Source organism: Blennius ocellaris (assembly GCF_963422515.1).
Source record: "Blennius ocellaris genome assembly, chromosome: 1".
Taxonomy (NCBI): Eukaryota; Metazoa; Chordata; class Actinopteri; order Blenniiformes; family Blenniidae; genus Blennius; species Blennius ocellaris.
The window spans coordinates 5049369-5076041 of NC_137650.1; the positions used below are offsets into that span (position 1 = coordinate 5049369).

The following is a 26673-nucleotide window of genomic DNA, read 5'->3' on the forward strand; positions in this document are numbered from 1 at the left end:
TCGTAGTTTAATTTGAACCCCCAGCAGAGGAGAACAACGGAGGTTTCACTGTGTTCGAACCATCAGATGGTTCATGAACCACATGAGGATGGAAATTTGGGTCAACTGGCGTGAAGCACAACAGAAACCAGCACAGTTTTCTGCTGTGTGCGGGAACCGGAGTAGATAAGACAACACGTTCATCTGGGCGTTTTATTTGCCTTCCCATCTCCCCCACCTAATTCCTATCTCCTCCTCCCAGACGGGCGCCCCGGCACCGTTCATCAACCTTTGTTGGTTATTCAGAGTTTTATTATCCTTCCATTTGTGTGAGAGCGGAGGTGCTTTTGTAGGGGAGTGAGCTGAATGTTGATTTTACTTCATCTCTCTCTCTCTCTCTCTCTCTCTCTCTCTCTCTCTCTCTCTCTCTCTCTCTCCCTCTATCTATCTATCTATCTATCTATCTATCTATCTATCTATCTATCTATCTATCTATCTATCTATCTATCTATCTATCTATCTATCTATCTATCTATCTATCTATCTATCCATCCATCCATCCATCCATCCATCCATCCATCCATCCATCCATCCATCCATCCATCCATCCATCCATCCATCCATCCATCCATCCATCCATCCATCCATCCATCCATCCATCCATCCATCCATCCATCCATCCATCCATCCATCCATCCATCCATCCATCCATCCATCCATCCATCCATCCATCCATCCATCCATCCATCCATCCATCCATCCATCCATCCATCCATCCATCCATCCATCCATCCATCCATCCATCCATCAAAATACTAAATTAAAATCTTTGTTTCTTTTGGAGGAGTTCAAGTCTTCTAATATGAGAGTGAAAACCCTTTTCTGATTAATTAGAACACATGAAGCTGTCCACTAAAATCTGTACAGATGACAACAATCACAGTGTTCTATAATGTGTGTGGATTCAACAGGTTGGCTTCAGGTGCAACAGAAGAGGAGAAACATCAGTTTGTCCTGATTCTCCTGATTTTAATCTCTTTAATAAAGTTCTGTTCTCCTCTTCACAGGGTCCCATTGAGAACGACGTTGTGATCCATGTGGCACTGATCGCTGAGAGCCAGAGGTACAGTGTGTGTGTGTGTGTGTGTGTGTCTGTGTGTGTGTCTCTCAAATGACTATAAAGCTTGTTAACCTGAAGAACGAGTTACTGCTGCTGACTTCTCGTCTCAGTGATCGTCTGCTCCTAGTACACACTATGTACGCATTGTACACACCAACACACTGCGTACACACTGTATCCACACTGCATGCATACACACTGCGTGCATACACAATACATACACACTGCGTGCATACACACTGCATATACACTGCGTCCACACTGCAGCTCAGGAGACCAGCATTGGAAGAATACAGTTTCTTTACATTCACGCCTTCAGAGAAGCGATGAGTTTATCAGGGTCTCGATGCAGTGATCGATTGAAGCACGTTTGACTCCTGAAGCTGTGGAGCCTTCGCAAAGATAAACCTGCACAGTTAGATTTCCACCATTTTGCTGCAGTTCAGCGGTTGAAGTATTTCCAGGATGATTATAAGACAGATTTATTGGTCTGGGGATGTTTTTTACCCAAACTGTTGATCGGGGAGCCACTTATCAGCTTTAAACAGGCTACAGCTACTTTTAGTGAGTAAACTCTCTGGGATTACGATTAATGCTTTTTCAGAAGATAAATATGTGAAAACTGTTTTTTGTATATATTTGGTCCAGTAAACATGTATAACTCCTTTTAGTTGAGATTGATGGGTCTATGAAAGTACAGCATATTCATCTAATAAAAACCACATCTGAAATCTGCTCCTTTTGTATATTGCAAGAAAGAAGTGTGACTATGTGAAAATTACATTTTTAGACAAATGCCAATATTCTATACCATTTGCAACTTTTCCTTTAGGTGAAAAATACCCTGAAAAGTTGTTGTTGCATCGTTCCTCTTTAAGGCCCAGTTTAAACAACATGTCCAGTGAAAACACTTGATTTGATGAAAACATAGTGAAAACAATGTAGTTAACATGTTGGGCCACTAGTTGGTGCTGTTGTTTGTTTTTGCAGTTCAACCACACACATGTAGCAGAGAACAATCACCTCTAAACTTTAATAATGGGAGAACACAGACATTCTAGTGGACAAACGTCCAAGTTGGAATGTTACTACGGTGACTGTCAAAATAAAACTACCGAGTCCCAGGAGAATATGGACTGGGAGTCATGACATCCTGGGGGAAACATAGTTCTGATTGTTTCTTCTGAGCATGTGCACAACTACTAGTTACTATGGTCATGGTGACCAGGACCAGTAGCAGAAAAGTTGCATTTTCTACTGGTCCCCCCCATGCTCTCTGATTGTTTATGCTCATGGCAGGTTGTTCTCTGCAAGATGTGTGTGTGATTTCATTACAAAAACAAACAACAGCAGCAAGTTGTGCAGCAACTACATCATTTTCAGTGGTTCTGCCGTTGCCATGTGAACATACATTGTTTTCAAATCATTGCTCTGTTAATGCGAAACTTCTCTGAAACTAAAACACAAAAGTGATGTGCTTTCTATTGAGATTTTGTCGTGGAAACTGAGCCTCAGTGCTGGAGAAGAAAACTTGTTTCACAGCCTGTAAATATAAACAATATCTGAAATGACTCGGTCCACTGGTAGGAAAATCATCCACAGACTTCACATTTTTCCGTCATCTCCAAAATATCACAGGATACGTAAGATTCTCTGAAGAAAGTTAGTTTCAAATGTCTTGCTTTTACATTCATGGGCACGGCGACGCAAAGCAGACCACAGCTTGGCAGGACAGGATGGCTCTGAGGTAAAGACCCTCAGACTTTGAGTCCTGGTTCATATTCTACCTCAGAGTGTGTGATGCAGTGGTGGAGGCTGGATGTCTGGATTTTGAGACCGTCACATGGGAAATAAAATATCACTGAGAGCTTCAGCTATGTGGCTCTGATGAATTTTCACATCTAATTTGCTCATTTGAACTATTCAGAATCAATATGGCTTAACCATATAAGGAATGACTCAGCACTTTCTAGAGCAGTGTTTTTCAACCACTGTGCCGCGGCACACTGGTGTTCCATGGTGTGCCATGGGAAAGTATCCAATTTCACATTTTTTTCTAAAAAACATTTGCTCTCAGAGCCGCTGTCAGCTGTGAGAGCAGTGTGTTGAAGAGTAATCATGTATAAATACTCTTCGCCACTAGATGGCAGCACAGAACGTTGCCGGTGAAATCGAAACTTAACAGACGTCAGTCTGGTTAATCTCCACCTCCTGCTACCATCTTGTATCAAAGTACTGTGTCAGTGACAGTGATGGAGAAGTTTTTGAAAAGGAAGAATGTGAACCAGGATCTCAGCTCTTCATCCATCAGGTCCAGGTTTCACACTGAGTGAGTAAAAAGAAAAAAAAAGAAATTGGGAAATGCTTTTTTCTGTATTTATTTGATTCCTGTTGATAAAGCATTGATGAGAATGACTTTATATTGTTAATAGAGGCTACAGAGTTTCACATTTTAACATTTTCGGGTGGTGGTGTGCCTCGAGATTTTTCCAAACAAAAAAGTGTGCCTTGGCTCAAAAAAGGTTGAAAAACACTGTTCGAGAGGTTTCACGTCTTCAGAGAATTTCAAAACCTTATGTTGATGTTGGGTGTTAAATTTCTACTTTAATGATTTGTGAGAGTTCCTCACTTGAACTCAGACTCTTCAGGCAGAGTAAACTTGTGAGTTGATGTTGTAAACATGAGATTTCTTCAGTTGGAGTTGTGATGTGTGTTTGCAGACTGCAGGTGTTTCTGAACACGTATGGCATCCAGACACAGACGCCGCAGCAGGTGGAGCCCATCCAGATCTGGCCTCAGAAGGAACTGGTCAAGGTAATACTGGTCAACTGTCCAGCTGTTGATAAATCCCTACTCTGCCTTCCTACGGATCACATTACTTTAGGGCCACGTCCACACCTTCCTGTATGGAGCTTGTATATCCTCCCTGTGCAGTCGTGGGTTTTCTCCAGACTTCCTCCCACGATGGGGAAACAGGGTTTGCTTCCAGGTCTTTGTGTGTTGGAGGACTGGAAATTGGCCCTTTGTCTATTCCCACCTGAGATCATCTTCCATGTTCCCTGACTGGGTTAATCCAGGTACAGCTGGATGCCTGGTGGTGATGCCCTGAGGAGTACACTTCATACAAAGTACGAGTCCAGGTTTCTGGAGGTTTCCACAGCTGAGATTGAAGGTTGAAGAAGTCATCGTACACTTCACGTGACAGGACAGAACAAGGCTGCTAACAGAAGCTTTGATGTGGCGGCAGCAGTAGTCAGGCTGTCCCAGAGCTCACAGAGCCCGGTATCCTGCATGTTTCAGGTCTCAACTCCTGAATGCAATGAGGTGCTTCTTCTCTGGGTTCATTAGGAGACTGATAATGAAGAACATTAGATTCAGGTTGGACGCTGCTGGTCGAGGCTAATGTCCTCCGCCAGCGGTGTCATAAGCTATAATAAGACACCTTTGTATGAGGTCAGAGTAATAACAGCTCATTTAAGCTCCTGGTAGTGTTTTACCTGAAGCTCTCTGTGGGTAATTCAGCTTTGATTCCTGAACACTTGTCACCAACCCACATGGAGGAAATGTTGATGTTTGCGCACATTTTGATGTACTACCATGTTTTGTTGGCTTTCTGACTGAGAAGGATGGACCAATTAGGAGAGGCTGAAGATAACTTTATGCTAGACTGAGAGTACTGTTATCACATTGTTTCAGGCACTAACTGAATGTGTTTACAGAGGGCACCATTACGAACAGCAGTCTCTTCACTGATGTTGCTGTCTGAGTTACAGAAACGTTTGGTTTTATATCAGGTGTGTCAAACATGAGGCCTGCAGTACATAATGTGATGATATTCCAAATGTCTAGTTCCTTTATTTCTGTAATAGATGACGTGGTGTTTATCCAAGAACCAGAACTGAGCAACACTCGTATCACAGTTCAAGCTAAGTAACTGATTGCCTGCTAAGTAACACTCAAGCAAGGCGTTGATGGTTGTTTAGTCAAATCATGCTAAAGGCGGCAGAAATGCTTCCTCTGAGAATCAATAGGCAAGATATTAACTCTTCTTTTCATGAATTTTGTGGAACATGTAATAAATGTTAATGTTCCGTACTTCTTTGCACCAGAACTGAAACAAACGTACAGCTCTGTGCATTTGTACTGATGATACTGGATTTATTGAGATCGAATTAGAGTGCATGAGACTCCTGAACTGAAATAAGTCTGACATCAAAAATGTAGAGGTCTTCATTCTTATCAGTTTGCCGTCTGTTTTTGTGTGACTGCATTCTTTCAGTATAAATGAAACTGTTCTGGCTTTGGAAATACAAGCAATACTTTTGCAAATACAGTCTCTCTCTGTATTGACCTCATTCTGCCCACCCACCTTCACCTCTCTGTTACTTCCGTTTATGGCTCACGACTTCTGCTGACAGACAAACTAGTTTGTGGTGAGCGGCAGATTGCTGTTTTTATCTTGTCTATGAAACTACTATAAAACGTAACAAGCAACGCTGCCACCAGGATATTAAAGTGGGAACACATGAAAACTGAGCTGGGGTGATCAGACGACATCTTGTTGCCTCATCCTTCCTTAAAGGACCCATATTATACAAAATCGATTTTTCTGTGCTTTAAACATCATAAAGGTGCTATTTGGGGTTCATATACATCCTCAAAGTGGTTTTTTTCTTTGATTCCCTCAAGCTTGAGTTCACAGTGATCTTTCTCTGTTCTCACTGGTGGGGGAGCTCAACGTGTTGATTCAATTTGATGACGCGGCACCACCTTGCTGACGGCACAGAGCTGGAGAAGCCCCGCCTCCAGGAAGATTGACATGTGGAGAAACCAAAACAAGACACGCCCACAAATGTGCCAAGGAGTGCAGCCTCTTCTCTGCGTGCTATCTCAGTCTATGCTGCTTCACACTGAACTGCTGTTTTTGTTGTTGATAACTTTTTTCACCATCATGTCCACTTGGAGAAAATGTGTTTTCGGGTGAAAGTATGTGTCCACACTATTTGGCTTGCCGAAAGAAGAAGCACAGCGGCGAATGTGGCTGGACTTTTCTTTCTTTTCCACAAAGAATGTGTTTGTTTGCGAGCGACACTTCACCAAAGAAGCTTCCAGAACTACGGTTCTTTGAAACTGGACTTACTCAGGAGCTCATCTTGAAACCTGCTGCTATTCCCACAATAAAAGACGCTAACGAGGCGCCGAGATCTCTAAGTACATTACTACCAAGCGATCGTGAGCTGCTGGCTCCGTCACCAAGGGGGTGGGAGGAGGCGGCTGTGAGCTGGGCTGCAGTCTCCGTGCGGGCGGGGGAGGAGGAGGAGCTGAGAACCACCCGTTTCATGAGAGGTGACGTCAGCTCAATCCAAGAAATAGCTATAACTTCACAGGTTTTGAGTGTTGTATACTGTATCACCCAAATTATTGTCCCACATGAGCATAAGATGGACTGTGAAACATGACATATAGCCAAATATGGGTCCTTTAATGTTGACCTGAGAGGACAACATGAGAAAGTGGACTGTGGTAACTTTCGAAGACTTCTATATTCATCTTGTCATTAGCGGATCACCGAGCAGCTATGATGAACTTTAATAGTACTTTAGCTTTAATAGGCAATATGGCAGCGCCCTATTGTTGACGTGGAATAAAAATAATGGCATTGCCTCTTCATGGTGCCATGAGGAAGATTCCTCTGCCACACAGGCTTCTTGGAGGAGAATCACAGATTGAGGGATTTCTCTTTGAATGGATAGCAGACAGGTTGTGTGATTAGCTGCAGTGGCTTGTCTCTTGATTGAAGGGCTCATAATTATCTTCACAATGGAGTTTCCCATCCTGTGCTCTGAATGACAATATCAGCTAAAGAAACTGTAAGACTTATTGACGCCACTTTACCAACACAACTGCTCCAATCAATGGTGCAGCAGGCAGATTATATGTGAGCAGCGATCTATCAATATCTCCATAGATCTTGTGCTTCCAGGGTTTCTGCTCTTTAGGTTTCCTTCTTGATTGTCCCATCAGTTGCGAGCAGGCGGTGGAGTGTTTGAGGTTGTTGATTGGTGATTGTTCAGGTTGATTGATCAGTGTAATGGTGAAGCAGTGTTGGAGACACGTGAAACTGAACGTTTTCAGATCTGCTCTCAGCACATTGCCAAGTCCTGCAACAGATGGAGAAGACGTTTTAACCGCTTATCCATTGACATTCACTCATGTTTGAACATAAACTGGTTAGATAAGACGTTTTATCATGTTTTGTAATGCGGTTACTCCATCAAGTAGTGTTCTTCTTATATTCTCAATTTATAATGTATCTTCACCTGTGAAGTATGTCACACATGTAAAATCACTTTGAATCATAAGTAGAATGCTCACAATCATCTTTGTTTCTGATAAATTAACTCCCATTTTGATTATATCTGTAGTTATGTACCAAAAACGTGGAAAAGCAAACTGACATTCTGATTATAAAACACCATCTGTATCCATAGAATCCAGAATTTTGGTTGTGTTATAAATGAAAATTCTGAGTAATAAATGGTTTGGTTTCAAGAACAAAATCCGAAGCTGTTCGGATTAAACCAAAACAATTAATTTTAATTGTTCATCTGTTGTTAGAAGATATTGAATAGTTAATGGCAGTTTGTTTTTGTATGCTGGTTGTAATGTTGGAGCTCAGCTATCACTAAACGTATAATTATTAATTAATTCATGCATAAACCCCTTTCAAATTCAATAAATATTTGAAAAGTTGTCAAACCTAACAAATTGTATTTTAAAAACATTGGAACCTATTGAGGATTGATTGTTTATTAAAAAATGCCATATCATATGACGAACACGCTTATTAAACATTGGACCTTGTGCAAGAAGCACATGCAGAAAGGGATTAATTGTTCTGTGCTGCATGAATGTGTGGTTTCATTACTAAAACTATCAGCAGCAGCTAGGAGTGGCCCAACAGGAATACAATGTTATTTTTAGTCTAGACATTGTTTTCAAAACTTTGCCTTGTAAAAGTGAAACTTTACTGAAACAAAAACTCTGTATTGTCCCGACCATTTGCTGCTCTGGAGGAAACGTTGAACCATTCAAAAAATGTGTCTGCGCCTGATGCAGGTGGCTATGCTAATGGCTGACTAATGGAGTTGGTTTCATACGATCATCTCGGTGGAAAAGAGATTCAACTCTGTGCGTCCCAGACAGAACTGGGGGGTATTCCAGAAAGGAGGGTCAACAATCTCTGAGTTTCTCCCTGAACTCTGAGTAGACTGACTCTGAGATTCAGTGTTTCCGGTTCCAGAACAGCTGATCTGAACTAAGTCAATCAGCTCTCAGTATGTGAACCTTGAGTTAAGTGTATGCACAACCACAGTAAAAAGCCATCATCAATGGAGCCCCGATATCACGGGTCATTATGGCAACAGACAGAAAAGCGAGTTATTCTGTCGTAAAAGTCCCGGCGCTGCAGCAGCAGGGATCACTGCATACGTTTGAAAGCATTACTCCACTGACTTAACACTTAACTTAAGATCGCTGCAGACAAGTAGAAATGATAAATAGGTCAAATCTGAATTTCATTGAGGTGCAATCCAACAGGAGGAAGGTGACTTGGAAGCAGCGAAAAATGAAATGTTAAAAAACCTTTCACAATGAAAAGGCTTATATGTATATATTCTCTGATTGTACCTCATTTTGATTTTATTTGTTTATTATCTCAGTACACAATATAAAACTAGCATCTGAGCTGGTTTGACTGGGATTTAAAAAACCTGTGCAAAGTAGTAGAAGAGTGGGCGCCAAACTGAGCTGCTTCCAGTCTGGACTGGTCCCAACTGATGTTGGAATTTGACACAATTCACCTAAAGAATTCCATTCAATTCAACTTGATTTATAGGGTTAGGCGACAAAATACAAAAAGTCATTTCGAGGCACTTTTACAGAGGAAAGCCAACAATAAAGAAGAAGAAGACAAATGAAGTCCCCTCGGGTCATTGCTTCTTGTTGGTCTTTACACATCATCTCCATGTTTCTAAAACTGAAGCCGTACCTGCATGGAAACACTGTATTTGAAGTAAGCAGCTGCAGCAGAGCTGTCGTTCTGCAGGTAGAATTCCTGCATTGAGATGACAGTTAGACATAAAATCTGCAGATGTGTTGTGCGCCTCGGGGAGGAGATGAAGCTATTGTAACTCCTGTGTGTAACAAGTGCAGCGCTGGCTGCTATTTCCATCCTGTCCACTCTCCTTCTTTCATCTTTGGCAGATTACACCATTTGCACTGTCATATCTGTGACACCGAGCACTGCCTCGTCTGCTGCGTCCGCTTCCCTCACATCGTACCCGTCACTCACACTACTGGCCTCTCCTCAGACGCCATCTCTCAACTACATGTGTGTTTGAAGTCCGTTGTCTCTGTGTCGTCTGTCCCCTCCTTCATACCAGTCAGTCAAACCCTGGTCCTTTCTCTGTCCTGTGATGTTTACCACGTGGCGACTCGTCTCCCTTCTGTCAACAAACGTATTCCCTCATCATTGTCGTCTGTTCATGCTCCAGACCTTTTCTTTCCCCTGTTCCTCTTTCGCTGCTTGCAGTCCGTTAACCCCCCCACCCCCCCCCCCCCAGGCCTGCAATGAACCCTATACTAGCCAACCCCCCCAGCATAACCATTACACTAACAGACCCCTCCATCATGACCATTACACTAACTACCCCCCAAGCATAACCACTACACTAACCAACCCCCTCCTCATGATGTCATTATACTAACCAACCCCTCCATCATGACCATTACACTAACTACCCATTCAGCATAACCATTACACTAACTACCCCCCCAGCATAACCATTACACTAACTAACCCCCCCAGCATAGCCATTACACTAACCAACCCCCTCCTCCCCCTCCTCATGATGTCATTATACTAACCAACCCCTCCATCATAGCCACTACACTAACTAACCCCCCCAGCATAACCATTACACTAACCAACCCCCTCCTCATGATGTCATTATACAAACCAACCCCTCCATCATGACCATTACACTAACTACCCCCCCAGCATAACCATTATACTAACCAACCCCTCCATCATGACCATTACACTAACTACCCCCCCAGCATAACCATTATACTAACCAACCCCTCCATCATGTCATTACACTAACATACCCCCCCATTATGTCCATCCAGGTCTGTCATCGTTCTATGACCCCCCCCCCGTTGTGTGATCCTCAGCCTCTCAGATGATGTGTCGTGTCGTGAGGAGTCAGGGCGGACGCTGTGCTGAATATTACATTTTGAGCCCAGACAGACGTTTCTTCCTCGACAGAATCTATTTATCTCAGAGTCGCCGCCATCTCAGCCGCTGCAGGCTGCGTTTTCACCTCACCTCCTTCCTCGCAGCCATTTGATTGTGTTGACAACAGCTGTCTGATGATGGGAGCAAGTGGCAATTACATTTGCTATGTGTGACTCCCCCCCCCAATTCACCCCAAAGCCTATCCTCTTACAAAGCTCTGCTTTTCTCCCAAACCTGTCCTCTGAGCTGCTTCTCTCTGATTCTCTGGGTGAACATCGCTGTCCTGAACATGCACTTCGTTACCTCCTCTCCTCCTCCTAATGAAACCTGGAAGAAACACTCAGTACAGAAAGTGCAGATCATTAAATCCTCTTCTTGTTCCAACAAGATTTTTGTCAGTTTACTCACCGCCTCTGCTGTAGGAATGTGTAAATTATGAGAAATGTTGAGCGTGTCAGTACCAACCCACACAAAAAAACTAAACTGTTCCATAATGATGCCCAGCTCTTGTTTCTCCTGGAAGTGAGCAGTGGGCGTCGCCCCTCTACAAATGATGCTGGAGTCTTGTGCAGGAACTCAATGAAAACTGCCCCGTCTACACTGTTGATTTGGAAAACTTATGAAACTTGCAACCACCGTAGTTTTTCACATATATTATTATGAGAGCCAAAATACTTTTTTTTTATAAATTGAAATGGCTACGAGTCACTCACTCCTCAACCAACATCTGCTACTGCCCCCTGTTGGACGAACACATCATTGCGCATCACACTCAACTCTTGAGACAATTCACACATTTTACTGTCGTTTGGATGATGCAAATTCCTTGACGAAGTAACTTACGTATATATTGGTACACACTGTGGTGGCCAACAGAAAGCTACTTACAGTTAAAGTGCTTAGCGTGGGCTATAACCACAATGGCCAGAGTCTGAGGAACACATTCACAGAAGCTTCTGGAACAGCAGCAGAGAGACCTGGATTATCAATAGTTACATTTGAATAAGGAGGATAAATGTTCCTACGTGTGTAAGGCACAGTACAGTTTTTTTCCCCTCTTCAGGTGCGACTTTTTGTTTGAGAAAATACGAAACCTTAGGATCAAGATCCTGGTTTGGCATAAAATCTATTTGCAGTGTTACTTTGTATTAAACTGATAACTTGATGTGACCTCCAGTCTGGAGTGTCGTTCATCCTGCACTCTGTCTCTGTCGTTACAGTTTGCAGCTTTAATGTGGGTGATTGTGTGTCCTTCTCGATGTTAGCACTGAATTCTGCATCCTGTCAGCTCAGGTGAGCTCCAATAACCCGTGACTTCCTGTTGCTTTCATTTTGAGGTTTTTGGGGTGAGAGTGGATGTGATTCAGGAGTCTACCTCCTCATTACAAGATGTTTAGAGGGCTTAAAGGAGAAGCAGGCTGGTTAACCAGTGTAGATAAAAGATAAATCCAGGTGTAGATTGCATGTAATCAATTGATATGGGGAAAACATCCAGCATATGCACAGAAATAACAAGCAGTTAGATTCCTGCTCGCCATTTCCTGAGCATTTCTTCTATTTTTGACGTTCTGGTTGAAAAGATAATGTCATCGATGGTGTTTTGGTAGTAATCTGTATGCAGCCAGTGTGAATGGTGCCTTCGCAAATCCATCCAGGCAAAGGATTTCCATCAACAGCCATAACCGCAGAGGGGAAAAGCATAAAAAGGTTTTGACTGATAGCAGTGTTTTTCTTTGTATTTTTCTTTTACATTGGAGGAGTCCTTGTTATCACTGCTTCTCTGCATATTCTGTATAAAGAGATACAATCTGGTGTAATACCAGTCACAATCTGTGCTTCTTTCTTTCATTTCAACCCAAATGTTGGCAGATTTATAAAACCACAATATTTGAGCAGAACGCGTTTTACAACATGGTGATTTGAGAATTTCCCAGAGCGACAGTCAGAGCTTCGCTTAAATACACATTAACAGATACAAACTATTCCTTAAAAGCTTTTTTTATGTAAAGTGTCACAACCTTAAAGTCTGATCCAGCATTCAATACACACCTACGCCATCATTTGGGCTGTTTGTCACAATGTTGAATCTTTACCATCACTCCCTCAGCCCCAAGGTCTCTGTAAATGTAAATCTGTTTGTACATATTTGTTGACTCTGATGGTTACATTTCTAACAACCTGGCAGTGTTTACAGCTCCTGTCTGAGCCGATATCAAACGGAGGACTCTTCCTATGGCGGATTAAAAGTTTTGTTCAAATCTTGTCAGTAAATATTTGCCCGTTCTCACTCTTCCATAGCAGAGGTGTAAAAAAGAAGCTTTGACTTGAGGTTTTCTGTGAATGGGTGAAGGGTTCCACCTGTTTGTGTCTGCTGGACGTGGCGGGGTCAGTGGAAAAGCAGGAAAATGAAAGGATGCTTTGATAGCCTGCCTGCATGTTGTCGCTGCTCATTGGTATTCTGAACACTCCGAGTGTCGGGTGCAGAGGTTCTTCCATCCTCTTTCAGCTTTTCTCCAGGTGTCATCTGTTTGGGCCGGGACTTACTAAACCCCCCGGTTCCACAATCAACACGTCCTTCTTTAATAAGTCTACGCATTCATAGAAAGTCATCATTTTTTTTCTCCTCTTTTTCAGTTCTGTCTTTAAATTGGCAGTTTTCTTGATGAGCTCAATATAAGCTTTTCACCTTGGTTACTGGAGCACACAGGAGTGGCAGAGCACCACCTTTTGGAGAGAAGTATGTATTGCAGTGAGTTTGCGGTGGAAGTCTGCAGCAGGGCGGACGGATGATGGACACATTTCCTGCAGCAACACTGGAGTACGTGGGTGTATCCATGCTGTGTCAACACAGAACAAACTGTATGCGGTTTAAATGGAAAATTCATAGATTGTCTTATGAGGTTGTCTGCCAATTTCTTATTTACACAGATCCATGGTATACATACATTTTGAAACGCACACACAGTTTCACTCCACTGGGCTTCAAACCATCAGAGGCTTGAAATCAAAACCCAGCACCCTCTCTTTGCATGTTGTTGTGACAGCAGGTAGCACAGTGCCAGCAAGCTTTCATCTGACGCAACAAACACTTTGTGTAGAAAGAGAATGTCTGGAGCTTCTGTATCCTCATCCCTGCCATCTTTAAATGCATATGGAGACAGCTGAGCAAGAAGGGCACAACCTTTTCATGGGCTCCGTCTCCATCGACTGATAAGCAGCTAATTACTGCTGCACTTTCAAAAAAGTCAAGAATTTCATACATCCATTTTTGATTTATTGTATTTTTCTTGACTTACACGAGAGAAGGTTCCTCCACTTACTGAGTATGAAACTCCTGACCTCAGCCCCCCTCATATCCAGCTTCCTCAGCCAAAACATTGCTGGAATTGAACTTTATTGCCAAGGTTTCTACTCACTTTATGCACCGGACATCATGCTCCACTGGCATAACCATTTTGCAGCTCATAAACTGGCTTTGTACCTGAGATCTGAGTCAGGGTTTTAATCTTTGAGCAGATCATGTAGTGACCATTCTGATCTACTCCCAGATGACTAGAGCTCTTCTCTGTACTACAGCAGCTGTGCTGGTGACCCCGAGGGAGAATAATCAACCTGAGAAGAGATTTAAATGTCTTCATATATTTGTCGCTCAGTTTCATTTACATTTCAGCCCACAAAGAGAACAGGTGAAAATCCGGATATCTGACATAAGTACATATTAAGTCTCAGTAATCATTTTTCTTAAAACAGATATCATTTTTGCATTTCCGTCTCACAAAAGTCTCATGGAAACGTTTGCACAGAAATTGCAGAAATGCTAAGAATGATGTAACAAGTAACGAGCTGGCGCTGTTGTTGGTTTTTGTAATAAAACCACAAGCACATGCAGCAGAGAACAATCCGCTCTAAACAAGAACAAAAGAAGAACACGGACATTCTAATGGATAGACAACCAAGTTGGATTGTTATTACGGCGACTTTCAAAATAAAAGTAGCATGTCCCGGATAATATGGACTGGGAGTCATGACACTCTGAAGGAAACATTGTTCTGATTGTCTCTACTGAGCATGTGCAGAACAACGAGTTACTACAGCCAAAGTACGCTGCACAGGAGCAGCAGTTCTGCTGTCAACAAGGAGACAGGCCCCAAGTGTTTCCAGAAAGTTTGGTTTTCACCCATTTACATGGCGACATAGCCAGTGTTCAAAAAGTTTCCCCTTGGGAGTCGTTTACTTTTTGGAAGCAGACACGCAAAATCCAAAGAAAGTGTCCCGTTTTCACTTGAAACCGTTTCATGACATTGCTTGTCACTCCATCGTATTTTGATCTGTGTTGGTTGATGTTCTAATACTGGATTTGTGTATGCATTGGGGCAGCTGTAGATCAGTGGCTTGTCTAACAATCCCAAGGTTGATGGTTCGAACCCCCTTCCAGATATCTGAATCCCAGATTACTTCCAGTGTTGTGCCATCAACAGGTTAGGTAAGAGAACTTTACTACTATTAAGGCATATCAAGACAAGCTGCAGAGCATCACAATGGGCCACAAAGGCATTTCAAGGACATTTCAGTGTGGTGCGTTTGTTGTTGTCTGGGTTGATTTGAGTATTTCCCTCACAACCGCCACAAAGACTATGAACAAAGAAACACAAATGTAAAACTGATCTGCTCAGTCTCAATTTGGTTCGTGACATTCTGAATGATCTGATAATTACTTTTCTTTAAATTTGTACCATACCCTCTTTTCAGTAGGCCTCTGCAGACACTTATATCATACATTTTACCGCTTGAGTTGTCTCAGTGCACTTTAGATTGACCAATTGTGAGCATCTTAGGGATCAGGACACATCAACCAAACTGTGATCGAAGATCCAACCCAAAAGCTTGTAAACTGAAACTGTTCCACCAACTAATCTAGAGCTTCATAGAGGTGGAAAGTCATAAAGAAGCACCTCCACTATTGTAGTCGGTGCACAAAACTATTGAATCAGAAAGGATGGAAACACACATCAGTGTATAGGTGGCTGATCAGATTTCGAACAAACAGAGAAGGTCAATGTCTTTGTGCAAGAAGCTTATCTTGGTCAACACAAGGTAATGATGTGGATATTAAATTTAATATCACTTTGTTACCAACCATGTGTTCACTGGGACAATGATCCTGGCCTAATGGTCCAAACGACGCTAATCAGTAAAGCTTGCTTCACTTATCACCTTTCCTGGTCAGATTGTTTACCTTTTGTATCACTATGGTGCCTCCTGATAGGGCATCAAGTTGCTTCTTGCTGTCATGTTTGGTGGAGCTGAGTGTGAATCACTAAGTAAAAGGATGAAAGACTTATGGGACTTCCAGATACAGACAGACAGGATGGTAATGGCGAACCAACCAGACATTGTGGTGGTTGATAAAGGGCAGAGGAAAGCCGTGGTGGTGGATGTAGCAATACCAAGTGATGGTAACATCAGAAAGAAGGAACATGAGAAACTTGAGAAATACCAAGGGCTCAGAGAGGAGCTGGAGAGGCTTGGAAGGTGAAGGTGACAGCAGTGCCCTCGGGGCAGTAACCCCAAAACTGGAGGAGTGGCTCCAGCAGATCCCTGGAACAACCTCGGACATCTCAGTCCAGAAAAGCGCAGTACTTGGAACAGCAAAGATACTGCGCAGGACCCTCAAGCTCCCAGGCCTCTGGTAGAGGACCAGGACCCTCAAGCTCCCAGGCCTCTGGTAGAGGACCAGGACCCTCAAGCTCCCAGGCCTCTGGTAGAGGACCAGGACCCTCAAGCTCCCAGGCCTCTGGTAGAGGACCAGGACCCTCAAGCTCCCAGGCCTCTGGTAGAGGATCCGAGCTTGGAATAGAAAAACAGGTGACCGCCCGCGGAGGGCGAGAGGGGAATTTATATATATATATATATATATTGTTTAAAGGTTATTATGGTACTATTTCACCAGACCGGTTAACTCAAGATAAAATTAGACTGTTTGTGGCCCCTGAACTAAAGTGTGTTTGACAGCCCCTGGTGTAGCACCTTGCCTTTGAAAGACTGTGACCATCAGCAGAGACTTTCTGACACTGGGGGAAATGCTAAGTGGCTAACGTGGAAAATAACTGCTATCTTTAGTTCATTCTGGTGAGGACTGTTCATGCTACAGCACTATTCTGTGTCCTTGTGCATGTGGGTGTGCTCGGGTCCACTAAGCACGCCGCCGATGACAGCGCGGGGACCGTTCATTATCACTATGTCTCATAATGTTACACCCAGATAATATCACGATGTGTCGCTGCCATATGGAGGTAATTTCAGCATATGAGTTGCAACAACAGAAAAACGTCTCAGCGGGACAGTCTCCTGCCTTCATTACACCGTGGGGTGGAAGCAGGATGCGTGACATTTCAAATCAAATGTACTTTTAAATCTCAAAGCAGCACTGATGCAATCGCTGAGACTCACACAGATAACCGTGTTTGTATTCCTGCAGTCACAAACTTTAGCGGGAAGATTATGTGAATGTTGAATTTTCTGATAAGGTATTTACGTATGTCCATGTGTGTGTGTGTGTGTGTGTGTGTGTGTAGGCATACCGTTTCCTCGCCGTCAATAAGAAGCTCGGTTTGAGTGGGCGCCCAGAGAGGCCAGTGGGCTGCATCGGGACTTGCAAGGTATTTAAACACACATAAACACACATACAGGTCAAGGGTCACCAGCTCACCTTCCTGAGAGGAATCTGCAGAATCAATGAATGCTACATAGTTTATTCTCATTCTCAGCACTCGTTGCATTGTAATATCCTAAGCTGTTGTCAGGCTGTGTGTGTGTGTGTGTGTGTGCGTGCGTGCGTGCGTGCGCGTGTGCGTGCGTGCATGTGTGTCACAGCAGTCTGTGGCATGCAAATGTCTCTTTGCTGATGTTCTTAGTAGTTTTTTTAAATCCCAAATGAAGGTCAGAGCAGGACCAGACACTTCTGGCTGTGGCAGCTTCCTCAAACAAATGAATCTCCCAACACAATATTATAATGGAGCATTTAAGGAGATGGTGGCAGAGCGCCAGAGGATACTATCATGGCTTGTGCGTGTGTGTGTGTTCTTGTCTCCTGAGTTTTGATTCTTCCTCCATCTGAGGATTGATGGCTTGTTTTATACCCTGCCCCCAATAATGTATACATGGCTACTTGTGAGCCATCCGTCTTCTAATGTGATTTTGTGTGTGTGTGTGTGTGTGTGTGTCTCTCTAGATTTATCGTATCCTGGGAAAGACAGTGGTGTGCTACCCAATAGTGTTTGATCTGAGCGACTTCTACTTGTCCCAAGATGTAATGCTGCTGATTGATGACATTAAGGTAAGTCAACGTCACATCATGAGGATCACGAGGCCTCGGCCCCACACCGAACCATATTTTTTGTGCTCGTGACACATAAATAACCGAGATGAATTCAGATTGTCTGCTTTTTAAGAGCCTGACATTTGTGAAGAAGACAGGAAATGTGCTGATGTGATTTGATTGCGTTCTCATTTTTACTCGGCCTGACTGAAAGGGCATGCTACTTGAGGAGCAGCATGCTTGATGGCAGTACTGATACCAGCTTATTTTGTATTCGGCTTTCAGACAGTACATGCATTCTTAACCTGCAGACTGTGCGGCAGCTCCGGGTGTATTTGGAGAATGTGCTGTATGCAGGATTCGACCAAAATGACTAATTTATCATAGAAAAGTCTAGTAATACTTTATACATCTTGCAGCCAACTGACTTTCCAACAATCAAGACTTGATACAGTTCGGTACTGCCATATTTATTAAGAATAGCCACATTCAGAACGCTAAACATTGTGTGCATTGTATTTCACATTTTATTGTGCTTTTGACCTTTTATAGTTACCGGTACATGCATTTTAAAACTATTGGATCAGTCACGCATTTATAGCATGCTGTTTTCTGGTTTTGCAGAGCAGACATAATCAATAGCATGGCTTGAGACTAACATCTGATCCTCACATTTTAAAAGCTTTTAAATGACTTAAACAACCTAAACTGTGTACTACATGTACATGCTCACCCAAAGATCTGCTCTCTAACTGATGCTGTCATTTGACTGCTGCCATACAGTAATAAAGATGTCATAGATAGATATAAAAACTCAGCGGGTGGCTTTTAATGAGCATATTGATATGCAGAGTAACTGCCTGCTGCAGCAAACTGAAGGAAATGTGAAGCGAGAATCAGCAGCCAAGGTCTGTAGAATTTAAGATTTTGAAATGTATAATGTTTGTATTAAATATCATCTTAAGAATTTAAAGGAAACATAGTTGTGCTGTATGTGACAGTATAGATTTCTGGTTTGCAGCACTCGTCCCGTCCATCATCTCCTCAGATCTCACTGATCTCTGTGAGATCAGTGAGATCTGCCACCTTCTTAATGAATAGAAACACTTTGATATGGACTGACGGACAAAATTCAGAAAATTGTGTGTGTGTGTATGTGTGTGTGTGTGTGTGTGTGTGTGTGTGTGTGTGTGTGTGTGTGTGTGTGTGTGTGTGTGTGTGTGTGTGTGTGTGCGTGTGCGTGTGCAGAACGCCCTGCAGTTCATCAAGCAGTGCTGGAAGATGCCTGGACGTCCTCTCTTCCTGGTCCTCATCCGTGAGGATAACATCAAGTAATACACACACACACACACACCCCTTAATGGCTCTTGTGTCTTTTTCTTTCCTCTCATCTTCTCCGTGCTCTGATGGCTTTCTAAGCGTCCTCCTCCGTTCTCGCCATACATCTCTCACTCTCTCTTCCTTTTTCTGATACGGGCTCAAAATGTCTCCAAACTCAATTTATGGCTCTTCTCTCCTGACGCTAACGGTGGTCTCTGCCTCCCTCCCCCAGCCCTCTCTCCTTGCCGCTCCATCTGTCTTTGTAGCAGGAAGGTGTGACTGTGTTTGCTTGCTGATTGGGTGATAATGTCTCTCATTTGTATCACTGTGGCACTGCTGGTGGCAGATTACAGCAGTATTGACCATCATCCAGCGAGCCATATGTTAAATGTGCTGCAGACATTGAAAGAAAGCTGCTGCAGTGTGAAAGCAGCTCGATAGTCTTCAGCTAGCTATCGACCAGGACGATGAACTGTATGTAACACGACAGTGTGCTGGCTAAAGCTGGGATATGAAGAGTCATGCACATGCTTCAGCTGTGGTTATTTCCTGGTTTGTTCAATACAAATTATTATATTGGTGTCAGTGATGAAGCAGCAATGGGAACTTGTGTGTTACAGAGGGAGCCGCTTCAATCCTGTGCTGGACATGCTGGCCTCCTTCAAGAAGGGCAGCCTGGGAGGGGTCAAAGTTCACGTGGACAGACTGCAGGTTTGTGGATCCAGTTTATCCTACTGTGTCATTGTGATGCTGATGGTCAGAATTTTGGACTTGAAAGACATTCTAGATCAGATTAGTATTGATTTCAGAGAAACGTGATGAAGAACGTAAACATGTAAACAACAGTGTTTAGGCCCAGTTCTCACCTCAACGTTTTCAGGTGAAAACTGAAACATTTTGGGACATTTTGGGTGTCGGAGCTCCGAGCCGCTGAAAACGGCTCCTCTGTCTCCCGCTGCTACTCCACATTCGCACCACGGCTGTAGTAAATTGTTCTTCTGCTCAAGTAGATGGCCAATAACAACAATGGCGACCTCCAGTTTTCAAAATGTTTCCGTAGAAATGCAAAACTTTTCAAAAACAAAGATGTAAAAATTATGTGTTTTCACTTGAAACGTGTGTTTGAGACATGAATGAGGGTTTAAATTTAATTGACACTTTGCTAATTTTATAACCTGAGTAACGACTCCAGCAACATGGTGCAGTTTGCTTCCTGACCCATGAATGTTTCCTTTAACTCCACACAAGCAATCACCTGCAGGCCGGACCTCAAATGACTCATAAGATGTGAAATTTTGTTCCAGGAGTGAGACAATAGCTGCGTCAACTCTCTACATCATGCAAAGTTGCTTTGGACTGCGAGGTTTCCCACATTTTTGACCCTGTGTCTCCCCTTTCTTCTCCTGTCCACCTCCCTGGGTGACAGCAGGGTTTCCTCTCACAAACTTATCTTCACCATAGAGAAACTGTTGTTTCATGAAAACACAGCTTACCACCATAGAAACATTTAAAATGCCACTCAGAGCACATCTATGCTACAAGTCGTACTTTTATCGGATGTCCTATCACCTCTCTGTTTTTATGACTAAATGAATATCCTGTCACGGCTCCATCACTCATCCCTGGACCCAGTGACCCTGATGCTGTTGAAGGGTGATAGAGAGCAGCAGATCCCTGCCTCCTGCTCTCCTTCTGGCTCAGGTTCAGGATATCACAACTGTCTCCCGCACAAGCATTGACCAAATATTACAAATCTTCCAACAAATGGTGTTCGGGAGCTTCCTGCCTGCCTGTGGTGCAGGAGAAGTGTCCCAGCCCTGAATGTGAACAATCTGAAGCTTGTTTCAGGGTTCGTCTGATCTCAGTCACGTTCTATTTGAGCGCAGATTTCTTGTTCCGATGCTTTTCTGTAGCTTTCAAATATGCGTTTTTTGATTTAAGATAGAACAAAAGTCATTTAAAAATTGATAAAAGAGGAAGTGCTGTTCTGCAGTGGCTCTTTAGATCTGTAACCTGACCTGAACAAAACCTAAATTAATCAGAAAATATCAGAAGAAACTTGAAAAACAGGCAGCACAGATGTTTTAACCCTTCAAGTACTGCGCATTGCAGTGGTGGAAGTTTGAAAGGATTTCTGGAGATTTATTTAAATTTGAAGAATCAATTTCTATTTTTCATGATAACATAAACAAGCTTCAGTTTCTTCACCTTCAATCACTCATCTAATGTGTCAGGAAAAGTCATATTTAGGCCAATAGTTTGCAAATAATGCGTTATTCTTTTCTCCATTCAGTGTTATTCAGTTTTAGACACAATATAGACATTGGTAAACTGTTAAACATCGTTAAAGTCCTGACAGCCCCCCCTCTCTGTTTCTCTCTCTCTCTCTCTCTCTCTCTCTCTCTCTCTCTCTCTCACTCTCTCACTCTCTCTCACTGTCTCTCTCTCTCTCTGTCTCTCTCTCTCTCTCTCTCTCTCTCTCTGTCTCTCACTCCTTCAACGTGCAACTCTCACATGATTTCTTATAAACTTCTCTCCTCTCTTCTCCTGTTTGCCATTCACTTCACAGCTTCCTCCCACGGCTTTGAAACACTTCTTGCTCTTCATCATCTCATTGTTATGGGGAGCAGCATCTCTCCTCTCCTGCGCCTCTTTATTTTTGTTTTTTGGAGTCGACTTCAGTTGGAATGGCTAATCTCACATTTAGACCACAGGAGGAAGTGAACCGTGCTCCTTCCTCCCACACAGCTGTGCTTCTTCAAACACTCACACTTTAATCCTCACATTACCCCGGTAGACGCTCCGCACACGTGTGGAACATCATGCACGCACGCACGCACGCACACACACACACACACACACACACACACACACACACACACACACACACACACACACACACACACACACACACACACACACACACACACACACACACACACACACACACACACGCACACACACACAGTCATGATTTTAAACCTGTGTTTTTCCTCCTTCAGACTCTGATTTCCGGAGCGGTTGTAGAGCAGTTGGACTTCCTGCGTGTCAATGAGGCAGAGTGAGTTTGGTCATCCTGCGATATGAAAAGAAAGTTACCAGTGTCCCGTCATCCAGGGGTTACCCGTGACCCCTGGATGACCTGGGGAGTCTATATCTACTGGCATCATCAGGTGATCTGTTCCTGTCCAAATCTTTTCACGAGAACATGAGGATCCTGGGTAACAGGATGCTCTGGTGGTCATCCAGGACTCATAGAACCGTAGTCGCATACGTAACTTTCGTTCTATTTCATCCTTCCGGACCGCCAGAGGCGGTGCTTTAAGCACTGAATGACTTGTACCAGAAAGGTCACGAAGAATCCTCACCTCCTTGAGGCCTGAAGCTGTAGACAGTACAGCCATTGCCACAGGCTGGGTACCTGCCACATTCACCTTATAGAAATGTCCCAAGGTGCAGGATGAGGACCAATCAGCTGCAGCACAGATGTCCGACAGGGGAACGCCCCTCAAGGAGTCCCATGATGCATCCATGCCTCTAGCAGAATGGCACTTTATGCCCTGAGGCTACGGGATGATCAGTGCATGATTGGCACACTGAATAACCTCCACTACCCAGTGAGAGAGTCTGTTTAGAAAGCACATCCCCCTTCTACAGCCTCCATGGTAGACGAAAAGGATGTCTGTTGTTCGCTGGCGAGCTGTCGCCTCCATGCATGCCTTAAGCGCCCGCACGCTGCACAACAGCATTGAAGGCTCGCCCTTCCCCCCTGAGGAGCCGGAGGATTGAAAGCAGCCAGCTCGATAGGCTGGTTCATATGATGAGGGGGTAACCGCTTGGGCAAAAATGCAGGATTTGGCCTATGACTCACCCCAGAGCCATCAGCCTTCCAGCGCAGACATGCCTGGCTCACTGACAGAGCATGCAGCTCCTCTCCCCTGTTTTGCTCTTGCCACAACAAAAAGGAAGGCTGTCTTGAGAAACACCCACTTTAAGTCAGTGTGTTACAGCGACTTGAAGGGCGGCTGGGAAAGAGACTGAAGGACCGAGCCAGGTCCAGGAGCCGCCATCATGGGACTTGCACGCGACTGCGTGCAAGTCCCATGATGGCGGCTCCTGGACCTGGCTCGGTCTGAGCCTCTGAGCCGCCTTTCAGAAACTGCTTGACCAGATAATGTGATCACACTGACTGGCCATCAATCCTTAGTATGACTGGCTGAGATAGCAGCCACATACACTCTGAGGGTGGAGGTAGCCCTGTTTCTGTCAGAAATGGACTGCAGGAAATGCAATAGTGTCACCACTGAACATGTCTCTGGCACCTCGTTGTGAGAGTTACACTACTCCACAAATAGCTTCCAGCTGTTAGCGTAGAGCAACCTGGTGGATGGTGCTCGGCAGTTTAAAATTATGTGGGCAACTGCCCGATTGCAGGATGTCAAAAGCGGGTCCTCAACTATAGGGGCCACAAGAACAGATTCAGGCAACCCGGACTCGGGTGCTATATGCGTCCATTGACCTGAGACAAGAGGTCTTTCCTCTCTGGAAGACGCCATGGTGTTGCCTGCAAGAGGTTGAGCAACAGCTGGAACCATGATCTCCCTGGCCAGCATGGAGCAACCAGAAGTCGGTGGCGACCACCCTGCTGGACCTCAAGGAGAACCAGAGAGGAGAGTGGGTCATTGCCTCTGAGGCAAAGAGGTCCACTGCTGCCAAACATGGTCCATATCATGGTCACCACCTCTGGATGAAGTCTCCACTCCCCATTTGGAAGTTTATCGTGGGAGAGGAGATCCGCGGCAGTGTTCCTGAGACTAGGAACATGCATTGTCCGGGGGGCTCGGGAGATCTGGTGCCGCCCTGGTGGTTGATATGGCACACTGGTACCAAGCCTCCAGGTTTACTCACTCGATGGCACCCTATCCGAGAAGACTTGGCACGTTGGATTTCACGGGATCTCTGGCCATGGTGTGTTGATTCCGCGGAAAAGGGGGCCGGCGTCGGAACTGTAATGTGTAACCCCTGGATAGTATGGACACCACCCAAGGGTCTGGGGTCTGCTCTTCCTAGCAGCGGAGTTGCTCATGGCAAAAAAGACAGACGACCGGCCCCTAAGGTTCAGGTTCCAAAGCCCCGCGGCCTTTGGGCATATGGATGCGCTGCTGCACGGTGTTTCTGGTTACCTGGCACCATGACCTGCGACCCTCTGGACTGCCCCAACGGGTGAGCGGACAGCCTTGGTTGACCTGCCCGCGCTGCTGCCAAATGTCCCTGTCGAGGAGGGGCAGTGGGTGTCCGGTTCAGACCGGCAAACTGATCCCTTCCCTGGCCAACCTGCACGCTACGCTCTAATGCCTGCAATGCCGCTGGGCCAAATGTCTGGCCCGGCACAACAGGGAGAGAATGTAGTGTTCTACGGCATGACTCTGATAGAGGGGACTGTGCCAGCCAAACCTGGCGACGTGTTAAAGTTATCATCGACATCAGCCTGCCCAATTCCCTGGTCATTAATGTGAATGTGTGCAGAGAGGCATCGCTGAGGGATTGGGCCGGTACTTCCACACCAGTATCCTGCAAGGTACGTGACAGAGCCAGTACCAGTTGTGACAGCGAGTTGCCCAGATGTCCCATATGGGCAGAAATGTTATAATTGCAGGTCAACAAATTGTCTGTCAATCTGCACTAAGGCCGGGGGCAGCATACATCTGGTCTCACGGCCTCATCCGGCAAAACTATCAGTGCTGCAATGGCAGGCTCAACTGGAGCAAGTTGTTCCAAACTATAGCTACCAGTATCACGCATGGCTGCCAGAGCCCTGCCACCATCGAGTCCGTCCAGCCAGCATCTGCAGAGCTCTACAATGTAGGGATCAGAGGGAGGCACCACAAAGGCCAGGGGTTTGGGGGCCTGCCTGAAAAAAGCATTTGTGGCCAGGGCTTCATCTACCCCCAGGGATGCCCATGGTGTCCGCATTGCCGGCTGCACACTGCCATGGCTGGACCCTGAGCCTATAGAGGAGTTCCTACTTGAACCCTCTGAAAAGGCATAAAAAGCTTGTGAGGCAACCTTATTGAGTCCATCCCCACCAGCATCACCAAACAGGGTACAGGATGCTGCCATGGACAGCGCATCCGCTTCCTGGAGTTGGGATGACCTTCCTCGCCTCCCATGAAGTATTGCCTGACCCCGTAGCGGTGCACTTAGCACCACCAGAGGTGCGCTTAGGACCTCCAGCAGCTCTACCTGAAGAAGGCAGGTCCATCATGCCCACTACCTCAGCCAACCTGGGGAGTCGTAGTGCATAAGGCATAAAACTGCGGTTCATGCACGTATTATCAGATGCCCCCTGTTTTAGGTAGTCTATGCCAAAGCAGGATGGACACTGGTCATGACTGCCCTCTGCGTGCAGGGGGGCCATGCAGGAGACACACACGACAGTCCATCCTTCACAATTATTCGTGTTAAATAAGTGAATATTAACTACAACTAAGGAGTTATATTGACTTATTAATTTACCCACTGATAAGGAGGTCTGAGTGAGAAAACTGCACACACCATTCCTTTTTTGTTTTTGTTAACTTCAGTGGCTTTGATGTAGTGGCTTAACTCGGGCCAGCGAGCACACCGGCCAAGAGTGATCAACTATATGCCCAGTGAGTCTGACTGGCGCAACCTCCGACAAAACCACATCGCACACACTGCTGTTAGCGAGAGAGAGAGAGGGAGAGAGAGCGCAGCACTGAGGCGAACGTAGCTGTTCCCCTCTTTTTTTTCCTTTTTCTTTTTTTAAAAGCTGCAGCGCAGCAGTGTACAAGCTGTGCCAAAACACCGGCCGCCGCAAGCAGCAGCATGCCGGAAGACCCGTTCTGGCCCAAAACCCCAGCAAATCCACCAGTAGGGTAAGCAACACAGCAGAGTAACCTCAGCATTTTAACACACAGACAAGAGAGAGAGGTTTAGCCGCAGAGCTACCGAGACCAGGAGCACACAATCACAAGGCGATCTCTGCCAATGACAATACGTGCACAGTACTCACCACCTCCAGTAGCCCCCTGGTAAACTGGTCAGATTAGTCAAGTGGCGCTCTCACCTGCCACGGACTGTGGTATCCCAGCCACACAAAAGGAAAAACAGGGAGTGGCAGCTATTAGCTGAGAATGCTCGAGGTGCCAACATTACAGTTGCAAAGCTATCAGCGACAAGCTGTAAATAGCAAACACCGACCTGCTATCGTAACCGCAATTGCAAGAAGATAGAAGGAAGAGATCGCCTGATGACGCCGGTAGACTCTCCGGGTCATCCAGGGGTCACCGGTGACTTTGTTGCTATAATTACTCCACCTGTAAGAGATGGAACATCCAGTGCTTAAAGCACCGCCTCTGGCGGTCTGGAAGGATGAACTAGAGCTCTTCATTTGGTCCATGTGGCTTTGGAGATAACATCAATGAACCAAACTATTGAAGTGTTGTCATAAAAGTTTGTGACACTCGGAGAATGTCTCTTTTGTCATCCTTCATAGTTTCGGATCAATCATTCGTTAGTTGCACCACATCTACAGATCTTTCCCTATTTTACCTATAATATGACTCCAATAATAATTGATTAAACTAATTAATTAGAAGCCTTGTAATTGTT

General features: G+C 44.7%; 1 protein-coding gene across 3 annotated transcripts in view; it reads left to right on the forward strand.

The window, feature by feature from the left end:
• phkb (phosphorylase kinase, beta) overlaps window positions 1-26673 on the forward strand; it is a 145514-nt gene that overhangs the window by 104303 nt on the left and 14538 nt on the right. For all 3 annotated transcript variants that reach the window (XM_080497023.1, XM_080497022.1, XM_080497024.1), the window contains 7 exons: window positions 1047-1102; window positions 3820-3913; window positions 16976-17059; window positions 17632-17736; window positions 18967-19049; window positions 19659-19749; window positions 22041-22099. In XM_080497023.1, coding sequence (XP_080353149.1) covers window positions 1047-1102; window positions 3820-3913; window positions 16976-17059; window positions 17632-17736; window positions 18967-19049; window positions 19659-19749; window positions 22041-22099 — 572 coding nt within the window. The remainder of the gene's footprint in view (window positions 1-1046; window positions 1103-3819; window positions 3914-16975; window positions 17060-17631; window positions 17737-18966; window positions 19050-19658; window positions 19750-22040; window positions 22100-26673) is intronic.